The 14,077-nt window shown below is 36.3% G+C and overlaps 2 protein-coding genes and 1 pseudogene across 4 annotated transcripts; 2 read left to right on the forward strand and 1 right to left on the reverse strand.

Moving 5' to 3' along the window:
* Positions 1–226: 226 nt before the first annotated feature.
* On the reverse strand, positions 227–1,447 carry LOC126686656 (putative F-box/kelch-repeat protein At1g15680). The gene has a single exon (XM_050380799.1). It carries the CDS (start codon positions 1,445–1,447, stop codon positions 227–229), a length of 1,221 nt encoding a protein of 406 aa, XP_050236756.1.
* Positions 1,448–6,636: 5,189 nt separating this feature from the next.
* LOC126686951 (putative L-type lectin-domain containing receptor kinase II.2) lies at positions 6,637–10,386 on the forward strand. 3 transcript variants are annotated; one of them, XM_056106171.1, is made up of 2 exons: positions 6,637–6,720; positions 7,982–10,386. In XM_056106171.1, exon 2 carries the CDS (start codon positions 8,074–8,076, stop codon positions 10,111–10,113), a length of 2,040 nt encoding a protein of 679 aa, XP_055962146.1. In that variant the 5' UTR covers positions 6,637–6,720; positions 7,982–8,073; the 3' UTR covers positions 10,114–10,386. The 3 variants fall into 3 exon arrangements, with proteins under 3 accessions (XP_055962146.1, XP_050237222.1, XP_050237221.1); XM_050381265.2 differs by lacking the exon at positions 6,637–6,720 and having other exon boundaries at positions 6,986–8,374; positions 8,441–10,386; XM_050381264.2 differs by lacking the exon at positions 6,637–6,720 and adding an exon at positions 6,986–7,133.
* A 1,037-nt stretch (positions 10,387–11,423) lies between these two features.
* LOC126688123 (L-type lectin-domain containing receptor kinase IV.2-like) lies at positions 11,424–13,801 on the forward strand (annotated as a pseudogene).
* Positions 13,802–14,077: the final 276 nt, after the last annotated feature.

Raw genomic sequence — 14,077 nt, forward strand, 5'->3', positions numbered from 1 at the left:
TCATTTACGATTTATAAATACCTACTACTCTCAGTTAAGTTAATCAAAACATATATTTGATACATGTGGATAAATAAAATACTAAAATTCAATTGAATTTAAACGGACTAAAATCACTAAATAAATAATTAAGATTCCTTCACGTTTATTTGAACTTGATAGATCATGTTGAATTTATACCATTCATTGCAAAAATAGCTTCTAAATTCATAACACAGGATGAGGATTAAGGCCTTGCCGGAGATATAGGAGGTGGCCACATCCGAAAACCGATACTGTAAGCGTAATCGGCACGATGAAACAAATCATTCTGAGACTCGTACACCAAATCCAACGTCTTGGTTCTTAAATTGCAAGACACAACATACCGATGACACCTAAATTTCCCGGCCAAATACCATACTTCTGAATTAGCACCCAAATATATAATATTGCGATCATGTCGATGGATGGTAAGCACTCTCTTGATGAACAACTCAGTTAACCAACGACGGCCATGGCGGACGTACTCATGCAACATAAATTTCCCCTTAAATCTCCACTTCGGCTCCGCCTGCTCGTTGTCCGGGTAATCGAGTTGCCACAGTTTCAATTTCGAAGACCTTTTTGAAAATTGAGCAACGTAAAAGGCTCCGGATAAAGCAGGTACTACTGAATGTTTAGTAGAATTTTTAGGAGGTTCAATAATGAAACAGAAGCTGTTTTTTCTCACGTCATAAACAACCATCTGATTTTCTGATGTGGCAATCCAATGCAGGCGTCCACGGTAGCAGATGGCCGGAGATCGACGGACTGACCAAATAAAGGGTTTCGGAGATGGCCCGGTTTTCAAACGTCCCCATTTTCCGGTGATTGAACAGAATACATCAACCTCAAACTCCGACAGTTTTTTCTCACCTGTAACCGGAACAAGAACTCGAATCACCTTGAACGTGGTCCTCGACATTGACGAACCAAATACGACCAGACCCGGATATATATGGACGGACTCTAAGAGAGGAGGCGGCGGAGGGAGAGCAATCCAATGATTTGTCATGGGATTGCAAACATAATACGCCGCTTGATCCGCCGTGCACAAGAATAGATTATTACTTGAACCAGCAATAAAAGTAGTAGGGTTTTTTTGCTTGGAACTGAAGAAGGGTAAGAAATCGAAAGAAAATTGATGTTTATATTCCGAAGGAATGAAGAACAGATGATTAAACGAACGTTTAACCACGACTCCTTCCTCTCCCAACTCTCGCCTTTTTTTCCGATGATCGGAACGGTGGCGGCGAGCAAAGCATCTAGTGAAATAAGTTTTTGAGATCAGTTTTCGCCATTTTTTGCAGACTGACTTACACTGGAAGGCGGATTTGCATGGAATTCTGTGCAGGATCTCTACCAACAAATCATCTGTCAGTATTTCATTCAGACACAGAGCCGTTTTCTTCCTTTTGCGGGCCATTCAAACACAGGCGATGACATACGAAATCTGAAGGAATTCGTGGATATATAGGAAACTAAATGGTAAATTAGGGCAAACATTGGTCAAATTATTCTTAAGCCCCTCATATATGTCATATTTTTTTTAGTTCCTTTTATTTAAAAATCAAATAAATATAATGTTCATTTTTGGTTACGTTAACCGTTTAGCCATTTTGTTCATATTTACCGTTAGTTAATTGTCAAATAATTTAGAGATAAATCAATTTTTAAAAATAAGAGACGAAATTGCTGTTAGAAACAAAAGTAGGAGGCCACATATTTTTTTTAATTTAATCATTTGACTCGGTTGATTAAAACTAAAACTATACCGAAGGACTAAATCGTTGACAAAAAAAAAGATTATACCTGTGGTGGAGCGGGTTTCTGGATGCTCGCCCGTTTGATTTTTAAATAAAAAGAATAAAAGTGTAAATTATGACATATTTAGAAGGTCCCGTAGTATTTTTCTCTTAAAATTTTGTCATTTTCATTTAGAGATTCAATAATACACACTCTTTTTTTGTTAAGCGTAGCTAGTAAATTAAATCAAATGACTTAATTAAAAAAAATTAGTCTTTAAACTTATTTTAAATATAAATATAGATAAAAGTTTTATTTTTATGAGATTTAATTGCATAAATTATTTTTTTATATTTATTAATATTTAATTTCAATCTTTTTCATTTTTAAAAGTAAATAAAGTAAGAAAACTAAAATTGAGAAATTGAAAAAATAAGAAAAATAAATTGAAATCCCAGTTCAATTACAACTCATCCGAAGGGTGAATATGATCTGTTTCTGCCAATTTTTAGGTCTGTTTGATCTGGTTCGCTCCAAAATGATTTTCTTTTTCTTTTTTGAGAAGATAAAGATCATATATGCCCCTAAATTTAAGTTTGAGCTCAGATCATTGATGTCCTTATGGTTAGAAAAGGTTCATATATATTTCAATGTTTTTTAATGGGCTTTTTTAGGTACTCACACTTGACTCGGCTAAAGACATATATGACCCATTTTCGAAAAATGTTGGTACGTAGCTTAAATGATTCAATTTAAAATATTAAAAGTGTGTACGCATTTTTTTGAACCATGGGGGCACACCTGAACCAAACACAAAAATAACTTTATCAACTGAGATGAGAGAAGTGTAATAATTAAGGAATGGTAATGACCAATTGGATACAATTTATAGCTTATAATTGCAAAAGTTAACTTATTTTTTTTTATAAAAAAGGTTAATATATTAAGGCAATAAACAAGATTACAATCTAAATCGTCAAAGTACATCGTAGATCAAGATTACAACAAAATAAGAAAACAATCTGAAACCCTATAATCGATCCACGTTAAGAAACGAAACAATAATAGAAATTAAAAGACACAAATTTTTCAGGTGTGAAATAACCAGGAAGAATTTCCTGACACCAATTGTACCTTCAGAATTTCTATTTATCTCTTGTTTCATTGCTCGTATACTTCAAACGATACAAAAGCTTGAATCTTCAAGAACTTGAATCTGAAGCTTGAACAAACGCTAAAAAGGCTTGAACGATTCAAGGATCTACATAAAACAAACTGTATAGCGAAATCAACACACACAAAACACATCAAACTCCAAAGAACGGAGCAATTTATTGAGAAAACATCACAAACAGTGAAAGAAACAAGCTAAGAGACGATGATATCCGGCTAAAAGCCGAATATCACCGTCTCCTGCGCTCGAAACCGAAGAAAAATCAACTTTCTCTCTCTAGAAATATTTTTCTCTCTCTAGAAACAAAGATAAGCTTCACCGTAGTTGAAGTCAATTTGATTTTTTTTCTTCCAAAAGAAATTTTAGTTTAAACATTATTTCAATATAATGCTCACTTACTTGGAGATGTTGCAGCTCCATTTTGATAAAATTTGTTCTAAACAGTTTGCAATACAAATCCCATAGATTTTTCAATCAATGATCTTCATTATTCAGCTATTCATGGCTTAGTCATGACTAGTAAAACAGAGCAACTAGCAGCCCAAAAAAAATAGTACCATTTTGAAAACTAACATTAAAGAGAACTAATTATTTAAGAGAAGACTCAAGAGAACTAATTCTTTAAGGAATTGGAGATATAGGAGGTGGCCAAATGTGAAGGTCCATTCTGTAAGTAACGGTGGCATGATGAACCAACTCATTCTCAGAATCATACACCAAATTCAAGGTTTTGGCTCTCAAATTACAAGTAACAACATACTGTTTTTTACACCTTTCCCCAATAAAACACATTCTTCGACCAGCACCCAGATATATAATATAGGGATCATAGCGATGGATGGTAAGCACATCCATGAGGGACACATCTTTTAACCAACGACGGCCACGGATGATGAACTCACGCAACATAAACCGGCCCTTAAATATCCACTCCGGCTGTTGCTTGTCGTCCAAGTAATTGAGTTGACACATTCTCAGAGTCCCATTAAACAATTGGCAAACGTAGTAACTTCCACCGGATAAAGCATGTACCGTGAAAGTCTAATTAACAAATCAGGAATATCATCAGTAATTATATCAGGAGGATCGATAATGAAACAAAAGCTGTTTTTACTCAGATCGTAAACCACAATTTGATTCTTTAATGTAACATTCCAATGCAGGAGTCCACGGTAGTAGATGGAAGGAGTTTGAGTGTGGTACCAACTAAAGGATTTCGGAGATGCGCGGTTATGGAACGTGCCCATTTTCCGGTTTTTGAAGAAAATACATCAACTGTAAAGTTGGACCGTTCTTTCTCGCCTGTAACCGGAGGAAGAACTCGAACCACCTTGAAGTAGGTCGTGGACAGGGTGAAACCGGATACAGCCAAACCGAGATATATATTGACTGACTCGTCTGATTCTAAGAGAGGAGGCGGCGGAGGCAGAGCAGTACAACGCTTGGTGATGGGATTGCAAACGAAATATACCGTCTGATCTTGAATTTTGAGATCTGCCGTGCATAAGAAGATACCGCTGCATGAACCCGCAATAAAACGAGTAGGGTTTTCTTGTATCGAACTAAAGAACGGTAAGAAATCGAAAGAAAACTGTTGGTTATATTCCGAAGGAATGACGAACAGATGATTAAATATGCATTTAACCACAACTCCATCGTCCCGAATTCTTTTCAGATAATCCGAATAATGGCGGCGAGTAAAGCAATTAATGAAATTAGTTGTTGAAATTACGTTTCGCCATCTTTTGCAGACTGACTTGCATTGGAAGGCATTTTTGCAAGGAATTCTATGCAGAATCTCCACCAACAAATCATTCGAAAGTAATCTGTTCATACACACTTTTATTTTCTTCTTTACCATTATGATATGGAATCGAATCTAGAAATGGGATTGGTATAAAAGAGTTGGTGCGTTGGTATTCAAAGACATTAATCACACAAAATAATGACTGGAAAATTCAATATCTTATTGAATTACAAAACAGAAATCACGCATATTAAGGCTACTGCATACTGATTTATTTAAACAGAAAATCTAATCCTTATCTTTTCAACATAATAGAACTTCCATAAGACTAGGACTATATTAAACTTGAGAGGATACTTAACTATATAAAACTGTAAAATAGATACTAAATTATTTTTTATTACAAAATGGATACCAAACTTAGCGAAACGTTATAAAAGGAAGACTTTCAGCTACGTGTCCCCTATTGATTGGACGAAAAATGATCGGGAGTCCTCTTTTTATATCGTTTCGCTAAATTTAATATATATTTTATGATGAAAAATAGTTCAGTATTTATTTCGAAACTTTCCTGTAATTCGTCACCAATTTTTTTATAAATTTCCTTTAATTTTTTTATTGCACGTATTTCACTTATGAGTAGCAACTGAGAAGGGAGATTTGATACGAAATTGCAAAGTATTGAACTTGTTGACCAATTTTCCTGAGAATACTTTTTAAATATTTCGTGCTAAGAAATTGAGGGATGAATTGGTCATTTGTTCAATTTCACGGGTGGACAAGAAACTAGTGACTGCAACCCGAAAATAAACAATTATTTTTTCCCAATATCGGCCGGCCGCCGTAGCGGAGATGAATAGTGTACTGACGGATGATTTGTTGGTGAAGATTCTGCATAGAATTCCTTACAAATCCGCCTTACAGTGTAAATCAGTCTGCAAGAAATGGCAAACCCTAATTTCAACTAATAATTTCGTTAATCTATTTGACCGCCGCCACCGTTCCGATCATCAGAAAAAAATTCAAGAATTGACGGAGGATGGATTTTCCGTCGAATGCTTATTTTATCACCTGTTCATCATCCCGTCGGAATATAAACATCAATTTTCTTTTGATTTCTTACCCTTCTTCAATTCACTACAAAACAAACCGACCCGTTTCATTGCGGGTTCAAGCAACGGTCTCTTCTTATGCACCGCCGATCTGAATATTCTGGAAGCTGAAGATCCGGCGGTGTATTACGTTTGCAATCCGATCACCAAGCATTGGATTGCTCTCCCTCCGCCGCCTCCTCGCTTAGCGTTGGACGATGCGGTCGATGTATTTCTTGGTTCGGCTGTATATGGTTTCTCGTCGAGCAAGACGAAACTCGAGGTGGTTCAGGTTCTTCTACCTGTTATAGCTAAGAGAAAACTATTTGAGTTTCAGGTTGATGTATTTTCCTCCGACACCGGAAAATGGACACGGTTGATTGCCGCATCTGCAAAACCCCTTATGTGGAGATGTGGAGCTCCGGCCGTCTACTATCGCGGGTTGCTGCATTGGATTTCCACGTTTGGAAAGCAGATTGTTGTGTATGATGTGAGTAAAAATAGCTTTCCTTTCATTGTTGAGCCTCCTGTTAATTTTTTTAATGCAAAAATGGTACTTGCTTTATCCTGTGGGTGTTTGTATATGTGTCAATTGCGTTATGATGATAGTACTCTAAAAATGTGGAAACTGAATTACTTGAACAATAACGAGCTGCCGGAGTGGATATTTGAGGGCCAATGCAAGTTAGAAGAGTGCATCCGCCACGGCCCTAGTTGGATTAAAGATTTGAGACTCCGACGAGTGCTTGCTATCCATCCATATGATCACAATATTCTATATTTGGGTGGTGGTGTTCCAAGACAGTATGTTGTTTCTTGCAATTTGAGAACCAAAACGTTGAAATTCGCATATGAGTCTTCAAATGATTACCTCTATAATGGCGTTTACACAATGGGACTTCACTTGCGGCCACCTCTTATATCTCCAATTCCTTAAATTGGTATATACTCATTTTATGTATTATGAGTTTTTTAATTGGTTCGGTTTAGGTCTGTGCTTTTTCAGTCTTCTCTTGAGTTATTGTAGTCCTGGCTTGGCTTCTCCTGCCTTATTCAGGAAAAAATATGTCTTGTTTACTTCTATTTAATTCCATTTTTAGCCAATCAGTACAATTTTATTGTTAATTTTCAAATAGTTATTTTGGCTACTAGTTGCTCTTTTGCTAGTCATGACTGAGCCATGAATAGCTGAAGAATGAAGACCCATCTATGATTGATTGGAAAATATATGGAATTTTGAAGAATGAATATCGATCTATGATTGATCGAAAAATCTATGGCATGTGCTCATGTGCATTGCCAATCATTTGGAACAAATATTTTCAAAGAGCTGTCAAATATCCAACATCTCCAAGTAAGTGAGCATTATATTGAAATAATTATTTTTGCAATAGGAATCTTAATCTACAATATATTTTTCTTGAGTTTTTTGCATATTCCTTTGTGCTGCTTATGATCTGTAGAGTCTACAGAATTAATGGTGCCATGATCTGTGGAAATTTTTTGGAATTGGATCATGTTTGGGTTTGGATACCTTTTTAGATTTCTTTGGCCTAAATGTATACAAAAGTGTTTTACTTGTAGTTTAATATACTAACAGGGTGGGGCAAGGGTGACTATATTTCTTACTAAAGCAAGGAAATGAGAGCAGCAGAATTTATTTTTGACCCATTCTAACAGCCAGATTCTAAGAAATTGCTCAGTTTATATAAACTAAATAATGAGTTGAATCAGTTTCATTAAGTGATATCAGTAATTTAATTCCCAAAGTCAAAAGCATTCACAACTTTTTAATTAGAATTGCTATTACAAAACTATGCATGCGCACGGTCAGGTATCTGATCTTTTCTAAATGGAAAGTTAACTTGTAAAAGAAGTAATAGATCGACCATGTCAAAATGAAAGCAATTTAACTTACAAGCCTTGGATATCACGAAATTTGATGACATCTTACCCTTATGTACTTATTTTCTGAGGTAGCAACTTTGTTCTGGTAGTAAGTTGACTTTAGTTTTGCCCTTTAGAAACTATAAGTTGTGTTCAAATGGTCATTTTATTATTGCTTTATAGTTCTCTGACCTCAGTTAAGGATAAACTGAATTATTGTCAACTTGATTTGAGTAAAAACTAAGAGTATTAGTGCTTGTCACATTGCAACAGCTTTGAGAAGTATTTGCTTATTCATATTATATATTTTTTCAGGCTAGGATTCTGAGCACAATTGGAAAAACTCAGAGTAGAGAACACTTTTAATTAACTCAGCAACTCATTAACTTCCATTTCAAGTGCTTTCCATGTTAAAATTGCTGCATATTCTAGTTATTTGTTCTGTTTTCCAGAAACACCTAAGCTATGCTCAAGATCAAAGTCACTTCATATACCATGGATTCAATGGAACCAACCTCAATCTGAGTGGACTTGCAATTGTCCACCCTAATGGTCTATTAGAGTTATCAAACATCTCATACCGCCAAGTTGGTCGCGCTTTCTTTCCTCTCCCATTCAAGTTCAACAAGTCATCATCCGATGATTCTCAATCTCTTTCATTTTCTACCAACTTTGTTTTCGCCATTGATCCTGAGAGACATGCTCTTGGTGAGAAATCTGGATATGGTGGCCATGGTTTTGTCTTTAGTATCTTACCATCTCTGGAATTTGCAGGCTCGTCGTCAATTCATTACTTTGGAATCTTGAATTTATCAACCAACGGCTTGTCTTCGAACCATATCGTTGCTGTTGAGTTTGATACCATAGAGACTCCTGATTGTTCAGACATCAATGACAACCATGTTGGAATTGATGTGAATAGTTTGACATCTAAAATATCAGCTCCAGCAAAATACTTTTCAGACAATGAATATAAGAACCTAACGCTCATAAGTGGAGACCCAATGCAGGTATGGATAGACTATGATCAAGCAGAGATGATACTAAATGTAACAATTGCTCCTGTAACAATCACAAAACCTGAAAAGCCTCTCTTGTCGGAATATATTGATCTTTCTTTAGTTCTGTTAGACACTATGTATGTTGGTTTCTCTTCATCTACAGGTTCCATGGCTAGCTACCATCATATTCTTGGTTGGAGCTTTAACAAAGGAGGGCCTAGTCAAAGTCTTGATATTTCGCAGCTTCCTCCACTTCCGCCACCTCCTGCTTCTCCGCCGCCTTCAGGCCCTCCACAGCCTCATCCATTACTCACCTTCGTAGGTATAATCATTATCTCATTGGCGGTGACAAGTGTTGTGCTAATTCTTATCATTGTAGCGGTGTGTATAATTCAAAGGAAGAAGAAGTTCGGAGAATTGCGCGAAGATTGGGAGAAAGAATATGGCCCTCAAAGATTCTCTTACAAGGATCTGTATAAAGCAACTAAAGGATTTAAAGACAAAGAACTTCTTGGATTTGGAGGTTTTGGAAAGGTTTATAAAGGATTGTTACAATCTTCTGATACACAAATTGCAGTAAAGAAATTCTCTCATGACTCTGAACAAGGAATGAAGGAATTTATAGCTGAAATTGCAAGTATGGGAAGGCTCAGCCATAGGAATTTGGTTCAACTTCTCGGCTATTGTAGGCGAAAGCGCGAGCTGCTCTTGGTTTATGATTATATGCCAAATGGAAGCCTCGACAAATTCTTATTTCAGAACGACACGCCGCATCTGAACTGGGTCCAGCGATATCAAATCCTGAAAGGAGTTGCATCAGCTCTTCTTTACCTCCATGAAGAATGGGAACAAATTGTTCTGCACAGAGATGTGAAAGCTAGCAATGTGATGTTGGATGCTGATCTAAATGGTAGATTAGGAGATTTTGGTCTCGCAAAGTTTCACGAACGAGGTTCAATTCCTGAAACGACCTGTGTGGTTGGTACAATAGGATACCTTGCGCCAGAAGTTTCAAGAACAGGAAGTTTCACAACCAGTAGTGATGTTTTTGCTTTTGGGACATTGATGCTTGAAGTTGCTTGTGGAAGAAAGACTATAGAGCCGCATAGACCAGCTGGCGAAGTGGTATTGGCTGATTGGGTTGTCGAGAGTTGGAAGAGAGGGGCGATTCTTGAGATGACTGATTCCAAATTAAAAGGTAAATACATGGTGGAAGAAATGGAATTGGTTTTGAAGTTAGGGTTGCTTTGTACTCACACCACACCAACAGCTAGGCCTACCATGAGGCAAGTTGTGCAGTATCTAGACGGAAAGGCGGCCTTACCGGAGATACCGCCGGATAATACTCCTCGCATTGGTTTGGTGATATTGAATCAAGACTTGAGTACATCCCATGAGTATTCTAGCTTGTCTATTACTGCTTCAGTCCTCAACTTTGGTCGTTGACTCTGCAAATTTATGATGTTTAATTACCAATGTTGTATAGAAACGGAAATGGAAAACCTTAAAGGATCCTTAATTTTTTCTTTTAAAGAATAGATTTGAAATATAAAGCATAGTTTTAGAAGCGTTTTCGAAAACGGTAAAGAAATTCCGAAACTTAGGAGTCCCTAAATTTTCATGCAACATATAAAGATGTAAATGAATATGTACAATGGTCATTGAACTTGATGACTTGCTGGAACTGTAAGAAATGAGACTATGTTTTGTTAGTGTTTAGTTTTTTTTTTTTTTTGATAATTGGGGAGGGAGAGCGCTTGTGGCAGGAATCGAACCCACGACCTAGCAGTTTGCTGCCAGCGCTTATACCATTCGAGCTATAGCTCGTTGGTATACTTTCGTTATATATAGCTCGTTGGTATACTGTTTAGTTTATATACTTTCGTTATATAAATTTACTTGTCAAATAAGTTCAAAAATAATTTTAATACTTAAAGTTTAAAAAGATAATTACAAATAATATAAAATTCAAAAAGAAAGTATTGAGTATAACTTTTTTCATGAATTTATAAAAGGCTTATTCCCTTAAAAACCCCTCACCTTTTACCCCTAATTTATTTGCACCCTCACGTTGCAAAACCACCAAATATACCCAAATTACGACTTTTCACTTTCAATTGCACCCTCAAGCATTAAATTGATCTTTTTTTACTTGAAAAAATAGATTTATTTTTGTTTTAAATAAAATATTAAGTCCTATTTTAAAATATATGCTAAAATTTAAAGTATTGATTTGAACATTTTTCAAGTGAAAAGAGGTTAATTTGATGTTTGAGGGTACAATTGAAAGTGAAAGGTCGTAATTTGGGTATATTTGGTGGTTTTACAACGTGAGGGTGCAAACGAATTGGGGGTAAAAGGTGGGGGGATTTTAAGGAGATAAGCCTTTATAAAAATAGCTATTCTCAAAATTACAGATATTATCACATTTTATAAATTATTATAAAAATCCAAAAACTATTTAATTTTTTAATAAAAACTAATAATATAAAATTCAAACTAATCATAAAAAAATGAATTTAGGGTATGTAGTTTTTGATTTGTTTTTTAAAATGAGCTAGGAGACGGGCTGTGATGCAATGAGAATGTTCATCATTTTTCTCGTTCTATCAGTCTCATTCATGGAAATTACCTAGTTGCTTGCTCTTACTGAAGAGTTGACCCTTTTTTATTATTTATATTATCACTAATTTTTTTCTAATATATTCTTAATGTATACAATTATTAATATTTGATAATCACCAATAAAAAAAACATCATTGTTCCAACTTGAGATTTTGAATTTGCAGATCACTGCAGATGTTAACATTGACTCGAATGAAGCCAATTTAAAGATCTCATTAGAAACTCAGAAATTTTGATTAAGCCAATCATTTCAGTTTAAAGCTCTGAAGATTAAATAGATTAAATCATGTTTTCAATTCTTGAACTTTTGCTTATTCTACTTTTTAGTTCTGTTTTCTTGAAACACTCTGGTTTTGCTCAAGATGAAGATCAAGCTGACCAGTTCATCTACCATGGCTTCAACGAATGGAACCTGAATCTCAATGGAATTGCAAAAATTCACCCTGATGGCCTGTTAGAGTTGACAGACATTTCATACTACCAAATTGGTCGAGCTTTTTTTCCATTTCCTCTCAATTTCTCCAAGTCTTCATTTTCAACCAACTTCGTTTTCGCCATCCATCCTGAGAAGCCGAATTATGGCGGCCATGGCTTCGTTTTTGCAATATCTCCATCTCCAGGGTTTACAGGCGCGTTGGCAGCAGATTACTTTGGACTGTTCAATTCCTCAACAATTGGCTTGGATTCAAATCCTATATTTGCTGTTGAGCTCGACACTATACAGACTCCTAATTTTTCAGACCCCGATAACAATCATGTCGGAATTGATGTGAATAATTTGGTATCTAATGTGGCAGCGCCGGCAAGTTACTTTTCGGACTATGAATTTAAAAGCTTGGAGCTAATTAGTGGAAATCAGACGCAAATTTGGATTGATTATGATGAGGTAGAGAAGCTAGTAAATGTAACTCTAGCTCCTATATCAAGCATGAAACCCGAAAAGCCTCTCTTCTCGAGCAAAATGGATCTTTCTTTAGTTCTGACAGATTCTATGTATGTCGGTTTTTCGTCATCGACAGGGTCTATGGCGAGCTATCATTATATTCTTGGTTGGAGCTTCAACAAAAGTGGGCCAGCTCAAAATCTTGATATCTCAAAGCTTCCTTCAGTTCCAATAAGTATTCCAAAATTTAAATCGGGTAAGAAGAAACCAGATATAAGAATTATGATCCCCTTGATTACGGCAAGTGTTATGGTGATCGTAATCTTCGGCAGTGTTTATATAAGGAGGAAGAAATATGAAGAATTGCGCGAAGATTGGGAAGAACAATACGGACCTCAAAGATTTTCCTACAAGGATTTGTATAAAGCAACCGAAGGATTCAAAGAGAAAGGACTTCTAGGATTCGGAGGTTTTGGATAGGTCTATAAAGGCGTATTGCCTTGTTCGAATATACAAGTTGCAGTCAAGAAGTTATCGCATAGTTCCGAACAAGGAATGAAGCAATTTGTTGCTGAAATTGCAAGCATGGGAAGGCTAAGGCACAGAAATTTGGTTCAACTTCTTGGCTATTGCAGGCGAAAAGGCGAGCTTCTCCTGGTGTATGATTTTATGCCAAATGGGAGCCTCGACAGATTTCTATTTCAGAGTGACACACCAAATCTGAATTGGGTTCAACGATATCAAATTCTAAAAGGAGTTGCATCCGCACTTCTTTACCTCCACGAAGAAGGGAACCGAGTTCTTCTCCACAGAGATGTAAAAGCCGGAAATGTGATGCTAGATGGTGAATTTATTGGAAAGTTAGGAGATTTCGGACTAGCTAAGTTCTATGATCATGGATCATTTCCTCAAACAACTTGTATTGTTGGAACTATAGGATATCTTGCACCAGAAGTTTCAAGAACAGGACGGGCCACTACAAGCAGCGATGTTTTTGCTTACGGGACACTTATGCTGGAAGTAGCTTGTGGAAGAAAGTGTATAGAGCCATATAGACCATATGGAGAGGTGATTCTAGTTGACTGGGTTCTGGATTGTTGGAAACGCGGCGTGATTGTTGAGACAAGTGATTTTCAATTAGAAGGTAAATATATGGTAGAAGAAATGGAATTGGTATTAAAATTAGGGCTGCTTTGCGCTCACTCTACACCAGCAGTCAGGCCTACCATGAGGCAAGTAATGCAATATCTAGACGGAAAGGCGGTCATACCGGAGATACCTCTGGATAGTTCGCAAACAGCAAACGAGGATCTCATTTCGTCATACTCCTCTGCATCGAAGGATTGTTCTAGCTTCTCTATCACTGCCTCCATCCTCAGTTACGGTCGTTGAATATCTTCAAAATTTCATGGCAACATTTGAGGTTTTGAAGTAGTAGTCATACGCTTATAATTTATGTTTAGTGCACTGGATCAGAATCACAAGTACTGTTTCATTTCGGTTAACTGTTGTGTTTTGTTTATGCATATTGTAATAGCTAAGTGTTTGCTTAAACAAGTGAGCATTGAAGTGTATTAAGTTAATAAAAGTTCATGAAAATCAGAAGAAAAAAAGAAAAAGAAAACAAAAAATGCAAACATTGCGCCATTACCATAGTTTTTGTATTAACTTTTGAACAATGTGGCCAAAAGCAAAAACTTTGCTGGTAGTGACACATCCGGTTCTTGAAACTTCTGGCGCAAGGTATCCTCTTATGAGGTTCAGGCTCTTATTTCCTCTTACCATTGTCCGGATAATAGGCCGCCCGAGCTGAAACGTTGGAAATCAAGCTATTTACATCAATCCCGGCATGGCTGTTATCGATGTCTCCAAAACCAACCGTCAATATAATATCAAACTCAA

The sequence above is a fragment of the Mercurialis annua genome, linkage group LG6 (genome assembly GCF_937616625.2).
Source record: "Mercurialis annua linkage group LG6, ddMerAnnu1.2, whole genome shotgun sequence".
Classification (NCBI taxonomy): Eukaryota; Viridiplantae; Streptophyta; class Magnoliopsida; order Malpighiales; family Euphorbiaceae; genus Mercurialis; species Mercurialis annua.